Here is a 21,490-nt window from a genome sequence, read left to right as displayed (position 1 = left end):
CTTTTTCAGAAAGATGAGCTGCCTGACCTTATTCAGCAGGTTTCTTCGGTTTGGCGTTTTGAGGACGCGCCGCCGGGGACTCCGCGTGTGGGGGACCCCCTGTTACGGGGGATCCGTTCCGTTTCCCGCTCTTTTCCTATGCATCAGGATATTCGGGATATTATTCTGGAGCAGTGGAAAACGCCGGAGACGCCGTTTCGGCTGGCGCGCAGCATGGCTCGCCTGTATCCCATTCCTGAAGGGGATCGGGCTACGTTAGCTTCGCCAGTCGTGGATGCGGTGGTCTCGGCAATTTCCAAGCGGCATACCGTGCCTGTTGAGGGCGGTTCTGCCTTGCGGGACTCTGAGGAGCGCAAATTGGAGAACATCCTTAAGCAAAATTTTCAGGTCTCTGCCTTTGGGGTCCAGGCGGCTATTTGTGGGGGACTGGTCGCTCGCGCCGTGTTTCGGTGGGCGGAGCGGGTCTTGGATCGAGAGTCTGACGACTGGTCTCTGGTGGATCAGGAGGTAGCGAAGATTGAGATGGCGGCCTCATTCCTCTCAGATGCTCTCTATGACTTGGTGCGGATCTCGGCTAAGTCTATGGCTTTTGGCGTGGCCGCAAGGCGTGTGTTGTGGCTGCGCGCTTGGGCGGCGGATGCTGCGTCCAAAGCTAAGCTTACTAAATTTCCCTTTCGGGGGTCGTTTTTATTTGGAGAGGACTTGGATAAGTTGATTCAGACTCTGTCGGACTCGAAAGTTCCCCGTCTGCCGGAGGACCGTGCCCGCCCGGCGTCTCGGGGGGGTGCGGCCCGGGGGCGTTTGCGGGAATTTCGCAAGTATCGCCCTGGGCGTGGGGCTGCTTCTTTCCAGTCTCCGGGGTTTTCCCGGGGTCAGTTCTTCCAGCGCATGCAGCCCTTTCGGGGGGCCCGTCGGGGGGCAGGGAATCCCTCCGCCGGTTCCCCCGCTTCCCGTCCTGCGCAATGACTCCTTGCCGGCGCCCCCTTTGGTTCCGGTGGGGGGCCCGGCTGCGCAAATTTTTCCCCAAATGGGCCGAGATCACGTCCGATCAGTGGGTCCTTGAGGTGGTGCGGGACGGTTACGCTCTGGAGTTCACCCGCTCTCTGCCGGACCTTTTTCTCGCTTCTCCATGTCAGACTCCATGGAAGACGCAGGCTTTTCGTCAGACCCTTTGTGGTGGCCATAAAGGAGGGGACCTTTCGGCCCATCCTGGATTTGAAAGGGGTCAGCAGAGCTCTCAAGATTCCGTCTTTCCGCATGGAAACGCTGCGGTCGGTCATTCTGGCGGTTCAGCCGGGGGAGTTTCTTACGTCTCTCGAGCTGACGGAGGCCTACTTGCAGGTTCCAATTCGGGCCTCTCATCAGCGCTTCCTTCGCTTTGCGATCTTGGGGCGGCACTTTCAGTTCTGTGCGCTTCCCTTTGGTCTGGCCACGGCTCCTCGGACGTTCACCAAGGTAATGGTGGTCGTCGCGGCAGCCTTGCGGTCGGTGGGCATCCTGGTTCACCCCTACCTGGACGACTGGTTGATTCGGGCAAAGTCGTTGCAGGAGAGCTCCCGGGTTACGGCTCGGGTGGTGGAGTTTCTCCGGTCGCTGGGCTGGGTGGTCAACCTTTCCAAGAGTCGGTTGGTCCCGGCTCAGCGTCTAGAGTGCCTTGGGGTTATGTTCGACACCTCCTTGGGGAAGGTCTTCCTTCCAGAGGCCCGGGTGAGCAAATTGCAATCTCAGATTCGCCTGCTTTTGGCGTCCCGGGGTCCTCGGGCGCAGGATTTCCTCCAAGTCCTGGGGTCAATGGCGGCGTCCCTGGACGTGGTGAGGTGGGCGCGGGCCCACATGCGTCCTCTTCAGTATGCTCTGCTCCGGAGGTGGTCTCCCCGGAGGCGAGATTTGGATGTTCCGGTTCCCCTGCGAGGCTTGGCGCGCTGCAGTCTGCGCTGGTGGCTCCGGACCCCCCACCTGGTTCAGGGGGTGGGTCTGGATCTCCCGCAGTGGACGGTGCTCCTTACGGATGCGAGTCTCCTCGGTTGGGGGGCTCAGTTTATGGGCCACTCAGCTCGGGGCACCTGGTCCGCGGAGGAGGCCTCCTGGTCGATCAACGTGTTGGAGACCAGAGCGGTCAGGCTGGCGCTGTTAGCTTTCCACTCCCTTTTGCTGGGCAAGTCGGTCAGAGTCCTGTCGGACAATGCCACGGCGGTGGCTTATGTCAATCGTCAGGGGGGCACCAAGAGCACTCCTGTGGCGCAGGAGGCGGCTCGGCTCATGGTTTGGGCGGAGTCCCATCTTATGGACCTCTCGGCTTCTCATATAGCCGGGGTAGAAAATGTTCAGGCAGACTTCCTCAGTCGTCACTTCCTGGATCCAGGAGAGTGGTTTCTCGGCGCCGGAGCGTTTTGGTTGATAGTGCAGGCTTGGGGGCAGCCCCTGATGGACCTGATGGCCACGAGTGGCAACGCCAAAGTGCCCCGCTTCTTCAGTCGGCGCAGGGACAGTCTGGCCGAGGGTCTGGATGCTCTGGTCCAGCCGTGGCCAATGGAGGGGCTCCTGTATGTGTTCCCTCCTTGGCCGCTGGTGGGCAGAGTACTTCTTCGCATTGTTCGCCATCCGGAACTGGTGGTTCTGGTGGCTCCGGATTGGCCTCGGCGTCCGTGGTATGCGGATTTGGTGAGGCATCTGGTGGCGGATCCTCTTCCTCTGCCTCTCTTGGACGACCTTCTGACGCAGGGTCCCATGTTCGACCCGTCTCCCTTCTGTCTTATGGCGTGGCTCTTGAAAGGGGTCGCCTGAGCAGGAAGGGTTATTCAGGCAAGGTAATTTCTACACTCTTGGGGTCCCGTAGGCTTTCTACCTCTCGGGCTTATGTGCGGGTTTGGCGTCTCTTTGAGGGATGGTGCCGAGCGCGGGGAGTGGTCTCTTTTCGCGCTTCCCTGCCTCACATTCTAGAATTCTTGCAGAATGGCCTGGATAGAGGCCTGGCTTGGTCTTCTCTCCGGGTGCATCTTGCGGCCCTGTCGGCTTTTCGAGGGTTGGTGTCAGGTCAGCGTTTGTCGGCCCATCCTGATGTGATTCGGGTTTTGCGGGTGGCCAAGTTGCTTCGGCCTCCCATTCGGCCCTCGGTTCCCTCTTGGGATCTCAATCTGGTTCTCTCGGTTCTGGTGCGTCCGCCTTTTGAGCCTTTGGATGGCTGTTCTTTGAAGGACCTTACTTTGACGGCGGTCTTTTTGGTGGCCATTACGTCTGCTAGACGTGTTTCTGAGCTGCAGGCGTTCTCTTGTAGGGCTCCCTTCTTGGAGTTTTCTAGGGAGCGGGTCGTCTTGCGGCCTGTTCCTTCCTTTCTGCCGAAAGTAGTGTCTTCTTTTCAGGTCAATCAATCGGTGGTCCTCCCGGTCTTGGGAAATCGGGAGGGCTCGTCTGAGCAACAGCAGCTGCGCAAGTTGGATGTCGGTCGGGTTTTCCGCTCTTATGTGCAGCGGACTCGGGAATTCCGGAAATCCGATCATCTCTTTGTCCTTCTGGCGGGTCCTCGTCGGGGTGCTGGCGCTTCTAAGGCTATTATTGCGCGCTGGATCAAGGAGGCGATTGCTTCCGCTTATCTTCTGAAACAGAAGCCTGTTCCGGAGTTTCTCAAGGCTCCTTCCACTCGGGGTCAGGCGGCTTCTTGGGCTGAGTCGTCGCTCGTGCCTCCAGTGGATATTTGTAAGGCTGCGGTTTGGTCCTCCTTGCATTCCTTTGTTCGACATTATCGGGTAGATGTTCCGGCGCGTCGGGACGCGGTGTTCGGTGAGCGTGTTCTGGTTTCGGCCCTTCGGGGGTCCCGCCCGTAAGAGGGACTGCTTTGGTACGTCCCACTCGTAAAGTTAACCTCTACTGGTCTGGAGAGTGCTAAAGAAGGAGAAATTAGGTTCTTACCTGCTAATTTACTTTCTTTTAGCTTCTCCAGACCAGTAGAGGTCCCCACCCTGTCTGTTGTTGTTGTTGTTGGGGCTGTTGCGCGGGCAGTTTTTGGTTTTTGCTGCGGGTTCTAGTATTTTTCTAGGGCCGGGGAGAATTGAAGAACAGCGGCTGTGGCTCGGCTGGCTTAGCTGGCGAGCTGTGGGGACATTCTTCCTTCGGGAATTTCTCCTCTGCATTTTCCAACAGCATTTTGGGTATGTTATTTATTACTCCTTTCGGAGTATTGTTTTTTCTCTCTGTTTTTTTCCAGTTCTTGGTTCTGCTTGGCTATTCGGCAGACTGAGGGAAATAGAGAGGAGGGGCTAGGATATACTGTCCCAAAGTTTTGTTTTCAGTCTCCACCTGCTGGTCATGATTAGATATATACCCACTCGTAAAGTTAACCTCTACTGGTCTGGAGAAGCTAAAAGAAAGTAAATTAGCAGGTAAGAACCTAATTTCTCCTTAATAAGGACTTTTGCTTCCTATTACATTATAGGCCATGAATTTTTATGACTTAGGCCCAGATTCATTAAAGATAGCAACTCAATCGCTGTTGGCCGATCTTCAAATAGCGATTGATTCACTATCAAGTTTGCATGCAAATGATTTGCTTGCAAACACACCGACTTCTTCTGTAGGTTTTTTTGTGGGGGTTTTTTTTCCCATTTTTTTTTAAATGGCACAGATATTCTGTTCTACAGACTTTCTCAGTGGAGTTTGCTTCTCCCACGTCCTGAGGCTCTGAATTAAGTTCCTTCTGTATCGCTTGGTAGACTGGTATAGTCCTTATGAATGGGTTATATACCCTCGGCAGCCCCAAGGGACTCCCTGCCATACCTTGCCCCTGTATTTCCAGAACAGGGGAAAGGTCACCTGAGGTAACAGAAATGAAGGAGGAGGTTCCTTCCAAAATTGGACCTGAAACCGCCAAAATCGGAGCTCTGCGGCCTTTTGTGTCTGAAAAGCCTGGGACATTCCTGACGCTGAGGCCGAGGAACTGACCGACACGAAAAGGGAATCCCCAGCCGCTCCGGCAGTAAGGGAATCCTTCACGAGGTACATGTGGCAGGGCGCCCTGGCCGCCGGCAACCGTTGCTGAGACTCCCCCACTGCTCCGGCCTGCACAACACTTGCACAGGTTGGCCGCGAGTACCTCGTGTCTGGAGCATAATGAGCATTTTTTTCCCCTTAAAAGTGCTCATTGTGCTGAACAACGCCCTAGCTGTCATAAAAGTGCCAGTTAGATGCAAAAAAAAAAAAAAAATCAATACAAATGGCAGTTTTAAAGGGAATTGAGCCCTTTAGACCAGCACACCTCAGGATTTTTTTTTTCCACTTAGTCAGAACAGACTCCACGGCTCTCAAAGATGGAGGGTTGACTAACCGGGGGGCCAGGCCGCCAGCTGAGGCACCTGTACAAAAATGTGGGGAGGTAGAGGAAGGTGGGAGGGACCCAGCACGAGATCTGCCGAGTTTAACACCTCCGAGGTTGGATGGATCCTCAAACAGGACCCGTCCAAGCTCTATCCGGCACAAAAGGGGAACCCAGGAGTCCAAATCAAAATTCCAACAGTACTAAGAGGGGAGCCGAATTAGTCTTCCTACCTGCTTTAATGGAGACTGAGGAAGACTGGATTGGATTGCAAGAGGGGAAGCTAACCTGATATACAAGTTTGTTCTCAGTCTCCACCTGCTGGTAGCAGTGAGGTATATAACCCATTTGTAAGGACTATACCAGTCTATAGTACAGGCTAAGAGAAAGAATTAGCCGATAAGAACCTAATTTCTCCTCAGCCTTCTCCCTCTATTGTAGCACTGTTCTAATTGTCTTTGTACATTCCAAAGAACATAAATGAAGTAAACATTTTGGACCTGAAATTTTAAATAACTGATCAGTCCCAGAACTTATTGATAATGCACCTGATTGGTTGTATTTGGAATGGCACCTTTTGTTTCCTTTACATTTAGCTCACATTCCTAGTATTAAATTACCTAGAAGATATAAAGATAACAGAATTTTAATAATTCTTTATTCAGTTTCAAATTTGACAATAAGTGCTCAAAATAATGTTTCAACAAGTTATTACACAATAACACTTTGATATCTACTACATATAAATCTAATGATATGTTTAACCCCCACCCTACCATCCTCCCTTCATCTTATTTCCAATCAAAATATACACATATTATAGAACATATTATAACATATTATGTAAAATTGTTACTAATACCCTCCCCCCTTTGGTGTGCCAAAAGATGAAAAAGAAAAGAAGAAGAGAAGAAGTGATGACTATTCACTACAATATTTTGTCAATGGTCCCCATATTTTTATAAATTTAGTATATGTCCCTCTTTGTACTGCTATTGCTCTTTCCATTTTGAATATATGATATATTGTATTCCACCAAAATGTATAACTAAGGTTACTATGATTCTTCCAATTGTTGGTTATATGTTGAATGGCAACCCCTGTCATGACTAATAAAAGCTTGTTATTCTCTGGTGAAATTTGACTTTTTTTCCTCATCATCATTCCAAATAACACTGTGTCGTAAGAGAGTGCTACATGATTTTCCAACAATACGTTTATTTGAGGCCAAATAGAATTCCAAAATATCTTAATATAGGGACAATAATAAAGTAAATGATCTAATGTCCCAGGTTCCAGATTACAATGCCAGCATCTATTAGACTTAGAACTATCTAATTTTTGCAAACGTACAGGGGTCCAAAACACTCTTTGTAACAAAAATAACCAAGTTTGTCTCATAGATGCTGACACTGTACATCTCATTCTCATTCCTAGGACACCAAGCCGCATTGTGGTATAAATTCATATCTGGTTATGTGAATAAAAAACCTAAAAATGGTCTAAGAGACATTTGGAGCATTGAGATTAAGCAGCAAATTTCTGCATCTCAATGGTCACAAATTTGGACCATTGGAGAATGAGATGTACAGTGTCAGCATCTATGAGGCAAACTTGGTTCTTTTTATTGCATAGAGCGTTTTGGACCCCTGTTCGATTACAAAAGTTGGATAGCTCTAAATCTAATAGATGCTGGCACTGTAATCTTGAAGTAGGGACATTGGATCATTTAATCTTTTTTTGTCCCTATATTATGTTATTTTGGAATTCAATTTGGACTCAAGTTAACTGTCTTCTAGAGAACCATGTTGCGTTATCCTATGACACCGTTTTGTTTGGTATATCTATGAGGAAAAAAAGTCAAATTTCATCATGTAATAATAAACTTTTGTTAATGACAGGGGTCGCCATTCAGCATATTACCAACAATTGGAAAAACTACTCTAATCTTAACTATACATTATCCCAGGACAAGCAGGCAGTTATTCTCACTAGTGGGTGACGTCATCCGACAGAGCCCCGATGCGGACGTCTCACAAGCATACTTGCTTGAAGAAACTTCAGAAGTTTCGAGATGCCCGCACCGCACATGCACGAGTGCCTTCCCACCCGATGCACCGGGCGTGTCTCCTCAGTTCTTTTCTTTCCGCGGAGCTGAGAAGTTTTGCTTCAACTCTCTGCGCTGAGTGAACCCTTGTTCTTACCTTCTAGTGCTCGCGGTTTTAAGAATGTTCGCTATGGAAGCTTCCAAGGAACCTTCAGCTTTGACCAGCGCTTCGCCTTCGCCTTCGAAGTCGACATCTGCTCCTGCTGCATCGGGTCTTGTGAAACCGGCTTCCTTCGTTCCGGTTTCAACCCCGCCTCCTGCTCTGGTGATTTCTTCGGTCTCCTTAGGTCAGGTAACCCAGCAGACCGTTGCCCCGGTGGTTCTTAAAGTGCCTAAGGCTGCTAAGGCCAAGCACTCGACCACCCGGGACCGCGAAGACCGAACAGGGGGTCCCACTTCAGATGCGGCTCCCCCCTTGTCGGCTTCGATGCGGTCGATCATGGAAGCCCACTTCCTCGAGCTCATGACTACCATGGGCCCCAAGTGGCTTGCCACAATCCAGCATGGGCATGCGGAACCCCCTCGTGGGGCCGAGCCGCCTCCTCCTTCACCTTGCTGCTCGCTCTCGCTGCTAGGCGAGGAGGCTCGGCGTTTGGCTGCCAGTTCATCGAGGCATGCTTCGTTTAGTGAGATGCCACCTCTGGAACCCATCCCCGCCTCGGGCGAAGACAATTGGGATTTGCCTCCGGGTACCCGAAGCCCTGTGCGTCGTCAGGAGGATTTCTTCCGGAGCCCCTTGCCTGCCAAGCCATCTCTTGACCCGTGGAATGCTGCTCGAGAGGCGTCGGCCCATCCTCCTCTTCGCTCTATGGCCTCCAGCCCCATCTATTCGTTGGAGGCCTCTGCGGAGCCATCTGCGCATCGTCGTTCCAGATCTCCTTCGAGATGAAGGGAGGGGCACCGCTCCAGGCATTCTTCGAGGCATTCTACAGTCTCGCCTCAGCAGAAGCTTCCTCGTATGGTGTATTCATCTTCGGATATCTCACCTCCTCCGGGCCCGGAGTTCGAGGATACCGTCAGGTCGTTCTCTCCTTGTAGATCCCATGTCTCCTTGGATCAGGAGGCCTCGACTTCATCGAGTCCGTCTCAGCGTCCTGTGTTGGCGGACCAGCTGTCTTTTTCATCTTTTCTGCGGCAGATGGCGGATGATCTCGATATCGCCTTGGACTCGGGTTCCCGCTACTCCAAGGAGTACCTGGATACCATGCATCTGCCTCATCCTCCTGCTGAGTCTCTTCGCCTGCCTCTCCACAAGCTCCTCGGCCAGACCTTCATGCGCTGTTTTGAAACACCGTACTCCATTCCTGGCAAACTGGATGCCAGGTATTGCACGGTGCATCATAAGGGATTTGAGGGCTCCCAGCTCTCCCATCAGTCACTGTTGGTCGAGTCCTCCCTCAAGCGATCTCATCCGTCCCAGGTGTATGCCTCGGTGCCACCGGGCCGAGAGGGGAGGACCATGGATAAGTTTGGGAGGCGCATCTACCAGAACTCGATGATGGCTTCCCGAGTTCTCAATTACATCTTCCATTTTGCCACCTATTTGGAGTTCTTCCTTCCAGTGCTTCGGAAGTTTATGCCTTACATAGACTCTCAAGCTCGTTTTGAATACGAGGAGGTCGTCGCCTCGCTGTCCCAGCTGCATCTTCAATTGATGCAATCCTCATATGATGCGTTTGAGCTCTCGGCACGGGCTGCCGCCTGTTCCGTGGCCATGCGTCACTTGGTATGGCTTCGGACCATTGATATGGATCCGAACCTCCAGGATAGGCTTGCCAACGTCCCGTGTGCAGGTGCGGATTTGTTTGATGAGTCTTTCGAGACCGTGACGAAGAAGCTGTCGGATCATGAGAAGTCATTCCAGTCCATCCTTCGTCCGAAGCCTAAGCCTGCTCCGTCTCGACCTTCTAGACCGCCCTTGATATATCAGTGACGTTACACTCCCAAGCAGGCTCCTGCTGCGAGGCAACCAGCGAAGAGACAGCCCCCGCAGAAGTCTCAACAAAAACCTCAGCCTTCTGCTGTGCCCAAGGCTCCTCAGCCTTTTTGACTCTCTTGTCGGGAGCATAACCAACACCGTTCTGCTATCCCCTGTCTTTCCAATTGGAGGTCGCCTCCATCATTTTTACCATCGATGGATGGCTATAACCACCGACCTTTGGGTCCTTACCATCATCAGGGAAGGATATTCTCTTCAGTTCCATCGGGTCCCCCCGGACCATCCTCCAAGAGAGTATCCTTCCAACTTGACCCAGACCGCCCTTCTTCTTCAGGAAGCTCAGGCTTTGCTCTGGCTTTGGGCCGTCGAGCCGGTCCCTGTGGACCAACACAACTGGGGGTTCTACTCCCAGTACTTCCTTGTCCCGAAGAAGAAGGGCGACCTGCGTCCTATTCTGGACCTCAGGGTCCTCAACAAGTTCCTGGTCAAGGAGAGATTTTGCATGCTGACCCTAGCTTCTCTCTACCCCTTCCTCGAGCAGAACGACTGGTTATGCTCTCTGGATCTAAAAGAAGCCTACACTCACATTCCCATTCATCCAGCCTCTCGCAAATTCCTCAGATTTCGGGTGGGACATCTTCATCTGCAGTATCGAGTGCTCCCTTTCGGCCTGTCCTCGTCTCCCAGAGTTTTCACCAAGTGTCTGGTGGTGGTGGCCGCTGCACTCCAGAACCATGGTCTTCAGGTGTTTCCCTACCTCGACGACTGGCTCATCAAAGTTGCCTCGGCTCCAGGGGTCATCTCGGCGACCCAACGGACTATTTGGTTCCTGCAGAGTCTGGGGTTCGAGATTAACTTCCCCAAATCTCATCTGCAACCTACCCAGTCTCTCCCCTTCATCGGGGCGGTTCTGGATACCATCCAACTCAGAGCATTCCTTCCTCCACAGCGTCTGGAAGCTCTTCTTCATCTCTGTCAGTCAGTGTCTTCTCGCCAGTCCATCTCAGCGAGACACATGATGGTTCTCCTGGGCCACATGGCCTCTACAGTTCATGTGACTCCTTTTGCCAGACTTCACCTCAGAATTCCTCAGTGGACCCTGGCTTCTCAATGGACACAGGTGTCAGATCCTTTGACTCGTCACATCCTGGTCACTCCTGCTCTTCAGCAGTCTCTACGTTGGTGGATGATCTCTTCCAATCTATCCAGAGGTTTGCTGTTTCACACCCCTCCCCACCAGAAGGTTCTCACGACCGATTCCTCGACCTATGCATGGGGGGCTCATCTGGATGGTTTTCGCACTCAGGGCTTCTGGACCAGTGCGGACCGGCTGTGCCATATCAATCTTCTGGAACTCAGGGCGATTTTCAATGCTCTTCAAGCTTTTCAACATCTGCTTCACGACCTGGTGGTCCTCATTCGCACGGACAATCAGGTCGCCATGTATTATGTCAACCAGCAGGGGGGCACGGGATCGGCCTCCCTCTGCCAGGAAGCTCACAGAGTCTGGGATTGGGCGATTCGCCACAATACTTTCCTCAAAGCTGTCTACATTCAGGGGCGGACAATGTCTTGGCGGACAACTTAAGTCGTCTCCTCCAGCCTCACGAATGGACCCTCCATTCCAAGCCCCTTAATCAGATCTTCTCTCAGTGGGGGACGCCTTTGCGGCTCCCCACAACTTCAAACTGCCTCAATTCTGCTCCAGGATCTACACTCCTCATCGCCTCGAGGCAGATGCCTTTCTTCTGGACTGGAGGAATCTCTTTCTATATGCGTTTCCTCCGTTTCCTCTCATTCAAAAGACTCTGGTCAAGCTGAAGTCCGACCATGCCACCATGATTCTGATAGCTCCTCGGTGGCCCAGACAGCCTTGGTACTCCCTTCTACTTCAACTCAGCAGCAGGGAGCCAGTCCTTCTTAAGAACATAAGAACATAAGCAGTGCCTCCGCCGGGTCAGACCATAGGTCCATCCCGCCCAGCAGTCCGCTCCCGCGGCGGCCCGAACAGGTCACGGCCTGTCTGAGTCACCAGAAAGGGCCCCCTTGCCACCTTGGTTTCCCATTGAGTCCTATCTTCCCATCGAAGTACTAACCCTCCGGTCTTGCACATGCACGACCTGGTTGGATTTCTATACTTATTACCTGGTTAGCTTTCTATACCTGTGTTACATCCCAGCACCTCTCTCAGTATCCCACGATCCCCCTAACCCTCAGGAATCCGTCCAATCCCTGTTTGAATCCTTGTACCGTACTCTGCCTGATCACTTCCTCCGGTAGCGCATTCCAAGTGTCCACGACCCTTTGTGTGAAAAAAAACTTCCTTGCATTTGTTCTGAACCTATCTCCCTTCAGTTTCTCCGAAAGCCCCCTCGTGCCTGTTGACCCCTTCAGCCTGAAGAATCTGTCCCTATCCACCCTCTCTATGCCCCTCATGATCTTGAAGGTCTCTATCATATCTCCCCTGAGCCTCCTTTTTTCCAGAGAGAAGAGCCCCAGCCTATCCAACCTCTCGGCGTATGGGCAGTGTTCCAGCCCTCTTACCAGTTTCGTTGCTCTTCTTTGGACTCTCTCAAGTACCGCCATGTCCTTCTTGAGGTACGGCGACCAATATTGAACGCAGTATTCCAGATGTGGACGCACCATCGCTCGATACAATGGCATGATGACTTCCCGCGTCCTGGTTGTTATGCCCCTCTTTATGATGCCCAGCATCCTGTTGGCTTTTTTTGAGGCTGCTGCGCACTGTGCAGATGGCTTTAGTGATGCATCCACCAGCACACCCAAGTCTCTCTCAAGACTGCTGTCTCCCAACAATGCCCCCCCAATTTGTAGTTGAACAACGGGTTCTTTTTCCCTATATGCATGACCTTGCATTTTTCCACGTTAAAGCGCATTTGCCATTTGTTTGCCCAGTCTTCCAGCTTGTCCAGGTCCCTTTGCAGGTCCTCACACTCCTCCCTTGACCTAACTCTTCCAGTGTTTCCTTCACTGCTTACTCAGCATCAAGGATCTCTGCTCCATCCCAACCTGCAGTCTCTCCACCTGACAGCTTGGTTCCTCTCAACGTAACTCCTCTCCAGTTTTCCAAAGCGGTGAGGGATGTGTTGGAGGCTTCCCGGAAGTCTGCTACTAGACAATGCTACTCCCAAAAATTGACTAGATTTTCTACCTGGTGTGTTTCTAATCGTAAGGAGCCTCAACGAGCCTCCCTATCTTCTGTGTTGGACTATCTTCTGCACCTATCTCATTCTGGCCTCAGGTCTACATCGATACGAGTCCATCTGAGTGCAATTGTGGCTTTCCATCAGCCTCTGCAAGGGAAACCTCTTTCTGCTCATCCTGTGGTTTCCAAATTTATGAAAGGACTTTTCCATGTCAATCCTCCTCTCAAACCTCCTCCAGTGGTTTGGGACCTCAATGTTGTCCTTTCTCACCTTATGAAGCCTCCTTTTGAGCCTCTCAACAAGGCTCCACTGAAGTTTCTCACTTGGAAAGTGGTTTTTCTGGTTGCCCTCACTTTTGCTCGCCGAGTCAGTGAGCTTCAGGCCTTAGTAGCGGATCCGCCTTTCATAATATTCCATCATGAATCTGCACTCATCCGAAATTCCTGCCTAAAGTGGTCTCTGAATTTCATCTCAACCAATCCATAGTTCTTCCTGTGTTTTTTCCAAAGCCTCATTCTCATCCTGGAGAATCAGCTCTTCACACTCTGGACTGTAAACGTGCTTTGGCTTTCTACCTGGATCGCACCAAACCACACAGAACTGCTCCTCAACTTTTCGTCTCCTTTGATCCGAACAAGTTGGGACGCCCTGTCTCGAAGCGTACCATCTCCAACTGGATGGCGGCTTGCATTTCTTTCTGCTATGCCCAGGCTGGATTACCCCTTCCCTGTAAAGTCACAGCCCATAAAGTCAGAGCAATGGCAGCCTCTGTAGCCTTCCTCAGATCGACACCGATTGAGGAGATTTGTAAGGCTGCCACTTGGTCCTCGGTTCATACCTTCACTTCTCATTATTGTCTGGATACTTTCTCTAGACGGGATGGACAGTTTGGCCAAACAGTATTGCAAAATTTATTCACCTAAGTTGCCAACTCTCCCACCATCCCATTGGGGTTAGCTTGGAGGTCACCCACTAGTGAGAATACCTGCCTGCTTGTCCTGGGATAAAGCAATGTTACTTACCGTAACAGTTGTTATCCAGGGACAGCAGGCAGCTATTCTCATGTCCCACCCACCTCCCCTGGGTTGGCTTCTCAGGCTAGCTACCTGAACTGAGGAGACACGCCCGGCTCTCCGGGCGGGAAGGCACCGGCGCATGCGCGGTGCGGGCATCTCGAAACTTTTAAGTTTCTACAAGCAACACGTGCTTGTGAGACGTCCGTATCGGGCTCTGTCTGATGACATCACCCACTAGTGAGAATAGCTGCCTGCTGTCCCTGGATAACAACTGTTACGGTAAGTAACATTGCTTTACGGTAAGTAACATTGCTTTTTGGTGGAATTCATTATGCCATATTTATAAGATGGAAAGAGCTATTGCTACGCAGAAAGGGACTTACAATAAGTTTATAAAGATCTGGGGACCAATGGAAAAGTATTGTAATGAGTAGACATCATTTTTTTTTTTAGGGAGATTATATTTACACATTGGGGGGTGGGGGGGCGATATAATTTTTATTTGAAAGTTTGTTTTACTTACTTTAAGAAGGGTGGGAGGAAGGGGATTTCTATTTTTGTTTATTAGGATTTGATTAAGAATTTTAAGTGCTGTATTGAAATTATAATGGATATATTTATGTACACTTATTGTCTGTTTTAAAATGAGTCAAGAAATTTAGTTACTTTAAGAAGGGTGGGAGGTGGGGATTATATTTTTGTTCTAGATGATATGATTAAGAATTTCAAGTGTTATATTGAAAGTTTAATGGATATTTTATTGTACACTTGTTTAAGATTTAAAATGAAAAAGAATTATAAATAAATAACTGATCAGCATGGTCCTGTTTCATTAACTGAATCATGACTTCTGCGCTATTATCCACATAGTAATCTGTGCTTGATATATATGGATCACAGTGATATATGGTCCTCTATGGAGATAAAATGTAGGGTTAGGAGGGATGTGAAGGAAGGGCCTTCCTCCTTATTCTGCTAGGCACATTCTCTCTTCCATAGGCCCTTTCTTACCCCATTGATGTGGCATTATCCTGGGATTGTACTGGACAGGGCACTGCCTTGTGGCATTGAGTTCTGGGTCTACAACACCTGTCTATGGACAGTTTTTACATAGGGTTGCAGCTTTTCCCTTTTTTGAGGTGTGTTTCATTTTTTTATTATTTCCCTTTTTTTACCCCACCCCCAGCAGCCCGACGGCCAAACCGAAAGGGACTAAGAAATGACAAAGACAAACCTTTGCCTCCTCTCTTGGCCAGAGTTGGTGGGAACATAGAGGTAAGGGACTCCCAGGCAGCTGTGACCTCTTATCCACTGAAAGCAGCCTCGTGAGTAGCACTGAACTTGCTTTCTCTAATCTGTCTTGCTTGCTTTTGTGAAAGGTACTTGGCTTCAATGCTCGTCAGCGCAAAGCCTTCCTGAATGCTATCATGCGTTATGGCATGCCACCACAGGATGCCTTCACCACACAGTGGCTTGTACGGGACCTTCGAGGCAAGTCTGAGAAGGAATTCAAGTAAGTTTTTTTTTGTTTTTTTTTAGGGTGGTTGAGAGGGTGTTCTCTTCCGGATTTATTTTAGGCATATCATTTCAGGCATGAATTCTGCTCTTAACTAAGGATCTCATGATGTATAATTGGAAATTCTTTAGCGTCTCTCCAGATCGGCACAGAAACAGATGGGTTTACGCTCCTATGCCACCAGGTGGAGACAGACACTAACTTTTAGCAAAGTGGGCTGTGCAGTCCATCTTACACTCAGTCTTTTCTCAGTCTCCAGCAGGTGGTGGTAAGTTTGTGCAGTCTGTGCTGTGGTTTGTTTGAGCCTGCTGGATCTGGTTAGGGAATTCTGGTCCTTTTTGAATTAAGTTCCTTCTGTATCGCTTGGTAGACTGGTATAGTCCTTATGAAAAAGGGTTATATACCCTCAACAGCCCCAAGGGACTCACGCACCTCTCGGGGGTGCCACACTCGAAAGGGTCGAGTCCCTCCCCCCATTTCCCCAACCTCCTCAACTGTATGCCTGGCCTCCTGTACCAGCACAGACTACAGTTTAGAGTGCCTTGTGGGGGTCTGCGGTTTGGTCTTCACTGCCATGTGGATGTTCAGGCATGTTGGGATGCAGTGTTCAGTGAAGCGTGTTCTTGTGGCAGCCCTTCGGGTGTCCCACCCATGATGGGTACTGCTTTGGTACGTCCGGTCTGGGTCTGTGCTGGTCTGGAGGGTCACTAAAGAAGGAGAAATTAGGTCTTTACCTGCTAATTTTCTCTCTTTTAGTCCCCCCAGACTAGCACAGACCCCTCTCTGTCATTTTGTTCAGTGTTTTTGCGAAGAATATGGGTTTTTCTGCAGGAATTGGTGGTTCTGGTTGTTCAGGGAGTTTAAAGAGCAGCGGCATTTGTTTCGGTTGGTTTAGCTGGCAAACTGTTGGGTGTTTCTGAAAGGTTCTTGTTCTAATCAGTATCCAACAGTGTTTTTTCCCTTTGTCTTCTCCCTGTACGTGGGGAGCTGGGATGTTATTTTTTTTTTCAGCCTTGTTGTTTTCTGCTTGGCTATTCGTTAACTGGAAAAATTACAACAATCTTAGTTATATATTCTGGTGGAATTCGTTGTGCCACATTTACAAAATGGAAAGAGTAATTGCTTTGCAGAATGGGAATTATAACAATTTTAAAAAGATATGGGGGGCCATTGGCAAATTATTGTAACGATTAGACATTATTTTCCATAGGGGGGATGGTATAAAGTTCTATTTAAAGGTTAATCAATAAATAAGTTTATAATATTTATCTGATATTTTTGATTGAAATATTTGAGGGAAAGGTGGGTGAGAGGGATTAATTTATGTATTTATGATGACATTAGTAAGAAATTCAAGTGATGTGTCAAAATTTTTTTAGTGATGTAATATTGTGTACTTGTTGTAAGATGATAAAATGAATAAAGAATTGGAAAAAAAGTAAAATAAAATAAAAAATAGAATAGAGATAAAAAATAAAAAAGACTGATTGTAATAGGGACTGCACAGCCCACTTGCACTGTAGCCAAAAGTTAGTGGGTCAGTCTCCACCTGCTGGTAGAGGAGCATAAAGCCATCTGTTTCTGTACCGGTCTGGAGAGACTAAAAGAGAGAAAATGAGCAGGTAAGGACCTTATTTTTATCCTGTTATCTAGTTCTCTGACACTGATAGGGACTGGCTAGCAACAGATTGTGCAAGTCAGGTCATGCTTACACTCCAGGAGCTATCATTATTTTAATGCCTAAGTAGCTGCCAGATGGGCACAAGATGAACTTTATAGGATGATCTCTACCTCAGTACACTACCACACTTATTCACGCCCTCTTCACCTCACGTTAGACTACTTCGACTCGCTACTCTCAGGCCTTCTGCTTATCCATTTTGTTCCCCTCCAGTCTGTCCAGAATTCAGCTGCACGACTCGTATTCCTGGAGAGCCGCTATACTCACGTTACCTCTCTCCTAAAGTCACTTCATTGGCTTCCCATCCGTTTCCGAATACAATTCAAACTCCTCTTACTGACCTACAAATGCACTCACTCAGCTGGCCCTCACTATCTCTCTTCCCTTATCGCCCCCTGTGAGCTCCGCTCAGCTGGTAAGTCCCTACTATCTGTGCCCTTCTCTTCAATTGCCAACTCCAGACTTCGTCCCTTCTGCCTTGCTGCAACATATGCTTGGAACAAGCTGCACAAATCCCTATGGCGGGCTCCGCCTTTGGCAGTGTTCAAGGCCCGTTTAAAAGCCCACCTCTTTGAGAGTGCTTTTGACTCCTAATTCCTCTCACCTTCGGTTCTGCATCCCCTACCCTCTATATCAGGGGTCTCAAAATCCCTCCTTGAGGGCCGCAATCCAGTTGGGTTTTCAGGATTTCCCCAATGAATATGCATTAGATCTGTGTGCATGCACTGCGTTCAATGCATATTCATTGGGGAAATCCTGAAAACCTGATTGGATTGCAGCCCTCAAAGAAGGACTTTGAGATCCCTGCTCCAGATCATGTCTGTCTGTCCAAGTTAGATAGTAAGCTCTTCAGAGCAGGGACCGTGTACAGCACTATATAAGTGATAAGTAGTAGTAGTACCAACATAGATGTTTTGTGATGCAGATCCACTAGCTATGATGTTCGTACTGGTGGAAATGTCCATGCTAATGAGTGGTGTCCCTCCTTTGTCAGGGCCTATGTCTCCCTGTTCATGCGCCATCTCTGTGAACCAGGGGCTGATGGTGCTGAGACATTTGCAGATGGAGTTCCTCGCGAGGGTCTGTCTCGCCAACATGTTCTCACCAGAATCGGGGTCATGTCACTCATCCGCAAAAAGGTACAGGAGTTTGAGCATGTGAATGGGCGTTGGAGCATGCCAGAGCTAGCTGAGACGGAAGACAGCAAAAAAGCTTCTCAGCCAGAGTCTCCATCACCTAAAACACCAACTCCATCCACACCAGGTGACACACAGCCCAACACACCAGCACCGGTTGCCAATGGTGAGTTAAAACCAGGAGTCTCGGCAGCACCCTCTCCCATCTCTTCACGCCAAGTGATTTTTAGCATTACAGCAGTGAATTATAAGCATGTCTCCTCCTTCCACTGATTGATACGGTAGAGAACAAATTCTGTTAAGTTAGAAGTAAAATGCCTCACAAATCAGACTTGGGCCAGTATTGCTTAATATTTTCTTAAGGGATAGATTGGGTAGATTGGTAGGAGCAAAGTTTTATTTTTACGATTTTAACCTCCTTGGTCAAACGAGGGGCAATATATGAACTTAATAAGACATTATTATTATTACTAGTCATTAAGCCCGTTACATTAACGGGTGCTAGAATATGTCTATCTGTCTTTCTTTCTTTCTGTGTCTCTCCCTGCCCCTGTCTCTTTCTTCCTTTCTTTGTCTCTCTCCCTCCCACTGTCTGTCTTTCTTTCTGTCTGTTTCTCTTCCTGGCCCCCTTTGCCTGTCTGTCTTTCTTTCTTTCTGTTTCTCTCCCTGCCTGCTGTCTTTCTGTGTGTCTGTTTTTCATTCTCATGCGCTGCCTGCCTATCTTTCTGTCTCGCTCCATGGCCTCCTTTCCCTTCTCCCCCTCCCCCACTTCCCTGTGCAGCAACAGCAGCATTCCCCCTTCTGTGTAGCAGCAACAGCATTCCCCCCTTCCCTGTAAAGCAGCATTCACCCACACTTCCCTGTACAGCAGCAGCATTCCCTCCTTCCCTGTGCACCCACCCCTTGCCTGCTCCCCCTGTTCCCTTCCTTTTCCCTCCCCCGTCCAGCAGCATTCATTTCCTGCTCCCCCTGTGCATATGCCCCACAGAAATTTACTTGCCTCACAGAAAAGCGCTGCACCGCGCTGTTGCTGGCCTCGGTGTCTTCTCTACAGTGCGGCCAACCCTAGCGGAAACAGGAAGTTGTGAGAGGGCGGGCCGCAGTGGAGAGGAGATGGTGAGGCCAGTGGCAGCACAGCGCAGCGCTTTTCATTTAAACGCTGTGAGCATGCGAGAGGGAGGAGGAGGAAAAATAGATGCCGGCAGGGGGGTTTGGAGGTCAGGGCGTGTGCGGCAAGCTGCCGCTCGCACCTGAAGATTTTAAAAGGGCGCTTGGCGTTGGGAAGTTGGGGCGCGTGCGGCAAGCCGTCGCTCGCGCCTGAAGATTTTAAAAGCGAGTATTTTTTTTTTTTAGTTGAAAGACGTGGCGGTGGCTCCTCTCATGATCCCCACCTGCGTCGGAAGTCTGACGCAGGCGGGGATCGTGAGAGGAGCCACCGCTGCGTCTTTGAAAGAACCGTAAGCTGCACATGCGCACTTCCTATGTGTGCTACAGCTCACGGAAAACGGACGCACGCATAGGAAGTGCGCATGCGCGGCTTACTATTTTATTAGATTAGATTAAACATGACATTTTCTGCAAGAGTGTGTTCCAATGGAATAGAAAAAAATTGAAGCTAGATTTCAGGTGGTGTGGGAATGTCTAAGAAAAAACTGCTGTTTAGGAGACGCCCAATCACTCTCACCATTGCTTGCCTCCATTAGTTAAGTTGAAGATGGGCATTAAAAACCCTCCATAGTTCTGTATTCTGGAAGACATGCAATTCTGCATGGCTTTCCTTCGCTTTCTTCTTGTGTGTCCTGTATTATAGTCTCAAGCCAAGGTATGATGAAGGACTGTCAGGCGCACAGAAAGTAATCTGTCTGATTAGGAGGGCTGCCCCAAATACTGGGCAGACCCTTAAAGGCACGACAGGACATTCTCAGTATTTATGGGAAGTGACCCTTGACAGAAGTGTGACCAATTACAAATAAGCTTACCATTGTAACCCTCAGACTGCCTTGTATCTCCTGTAAGAAGCCAAATCAACTAGAGTAAGAACATAAGAATAGCCTTCCTGGGTCAGACCAATCCAGGTCACTAGTACCTGGCCAAAACCCAAGAAGTAACAATATTTCATGCTACCGATCCAGGGCAAGCAGAGGCTTCCCCCGTGTCTTAAGAACAGAGTATGGATTTTTCCTCCAGGAATTTGTCCAAAACTTTATTTAAACCAGCTATGCTATCCACTGGGAATGTGTTCCTGATCTTAACTATTCTCTAAGTTAAAAAAATATTTCCTCCTATTGGTTTTAAAAGTATTAACCTCCAGTCTCATTGAGTGTCCCCTAGTCTTTGTCATTTTTGACACAGGATTTTGTAGACTTCAATCCTGTCTCCCCTCAGCCGTCTCTTTTCCAAGCTGAAGAGCCCCGAACCTTTTTAGTCTTTCCTCATACGAGAGGAGTTCATCCCCTTTACTAGTGCCATTATATCTCTCTTGAGATAAGGAGACCAGAATTGAATGCAATACTCCAGGTGAGGTCGCACTATGAAGCAATACAGAGGCATTATAATATCTTTACTCTTGTTAATTATCCCTTTTTTAATAATTCCTAGCATCTTGTTTGCTTTTTTGGCCGCTGCAACACATTAAGAACATAAGAATTGCCGCTGCTGGGTCAGACCAGTGGTCCATTGTGCCCAGTAGTCCACTCACGCAGTGGCCCTTAGGTCAAAGACCAGTGCCCTAACTGAGACTAGCCTTACCTATGTACGTTCCAGTTCAACAGGAACTTGTCTAACTTTGTCTTGAATCCTTGGAGGGTGTTTTCCCTTATAACAGCCTCCGGAAGAGTGTTCCAGTTTTCTACCACTCTCTGGGTGAAGAAGAACTTCCTTACATTTGTACAGAATCTATCTCCTTTCAGTTTTAGAGAGTGCCCTCTCGTTCTCCCTACCTTGGAGAGAGTGAACAACCTGTCTTTATCTACAAGTCTATTCCCTTCATTATCTTGAATGTCCCCCCTCTCAGTCTCCTCTTTTCAAGGGAGAAGAGGCCCAGTTTCTCCAATCTCTCATTGTACGGCAACTCCTCCAGCCCCTTAACCTTTTTAGTTGCTCTTCTCTGGACCCTTTCGAGTAGTACTGTGTCCTCCTTCATGTACGGTGACCAGTGCTGGACGCAGTATTCCAGGTGAGGGCATACCATGGCCCAGTACAGCGCTTAAATATCTTTTCGTTTACTGCACCCTCCCTCTGGAACTCTACACCCAATTACATAAGAGAGGAAACAAATTTAAACCAGTTTAAATCTAAATAAACCTTCTTGTTTAAAGTTATAATGATAAGATGTACAAGTGGTTAAATCTATGTTATTGTGTTGCAATTTTTGTACACTTGATGAAAGTTTTAAAATGAATAAAGAATTATAAAAAAAAAAGACACCTTTGAGTAGTAATTACTCTTGGTTTTTTTTAAAATGCTGTTTAATAGCAACTATCCTTCTAAGGACAATTTCGACTTCCCTTCTTTTGGTCTTTCCCCCACCTCTTGTTCTTTCCTTCAGTGTTTATTTCCTATAATATTGTAGTTCGACCCTTTTTTTCCTTTTGTACAAGTTTGTCTGTTTGGTTAATTAACCC

General features: G+C 48.9%; 1 protein-coding gene and 1 non-coding gene across 5 annotated transcripts in view; both read left to right on the top strand.

The window, feature by feature from the left end:
• The window catches only part of CHD4 (chromodomain helicase DNA binding protein 4), a 112,823-nt gene that overhangs the window by 68,607 nt on the left and 22,726 nt on the right, over positions 1-21,490 (top strand). For 3 of the 4 annotated variants that reach the window (XM_033924117.1, XM_033924120.1, XM_033924118.1), the window contains exons 28-30: positions 14,721-14,809; positions 14,914-15,047; positions 17,726-18,033. In XM_033924117.1, the coding sequence (XP_033780008.1) occupies positions 14,721-14,809; positions 14,914-15,047; positions 17,726-18,033 (531 nt within the window). The remainder of the gene's footprint in view (positions 1-14,720; positions 14,810-14,913; positions 15,048-17,725; positions 18,034-21,490) is intronic. The other variant, XM_033924119.1, reaches the window with a different exon arrangement.
• Positions 19,662-19,787, top strand: LOC117350943. Its single transcript, XR_004537303.1, has one exon.

The sequence above is a fragment of the Geotrypetes seraphini genome, chromosome 16, assembly GCF_902459505.1.
Source record: "Geotrypetes seraphini chromosome 16, aGeoSer1.1, whole genome shotgun sequence".
Classification (NCBI taxonomy): Eukaryota; Metazoa; Chordata; class Amphibia; order Gymnophiona; family Dermophiidae; genus Geotrypetes; species Geotrypetes seraphini.
Note: the sequence above shows the minus strand (reverse complement) of the source record. Positions and strands in the feature narration are given on the sequence as shown.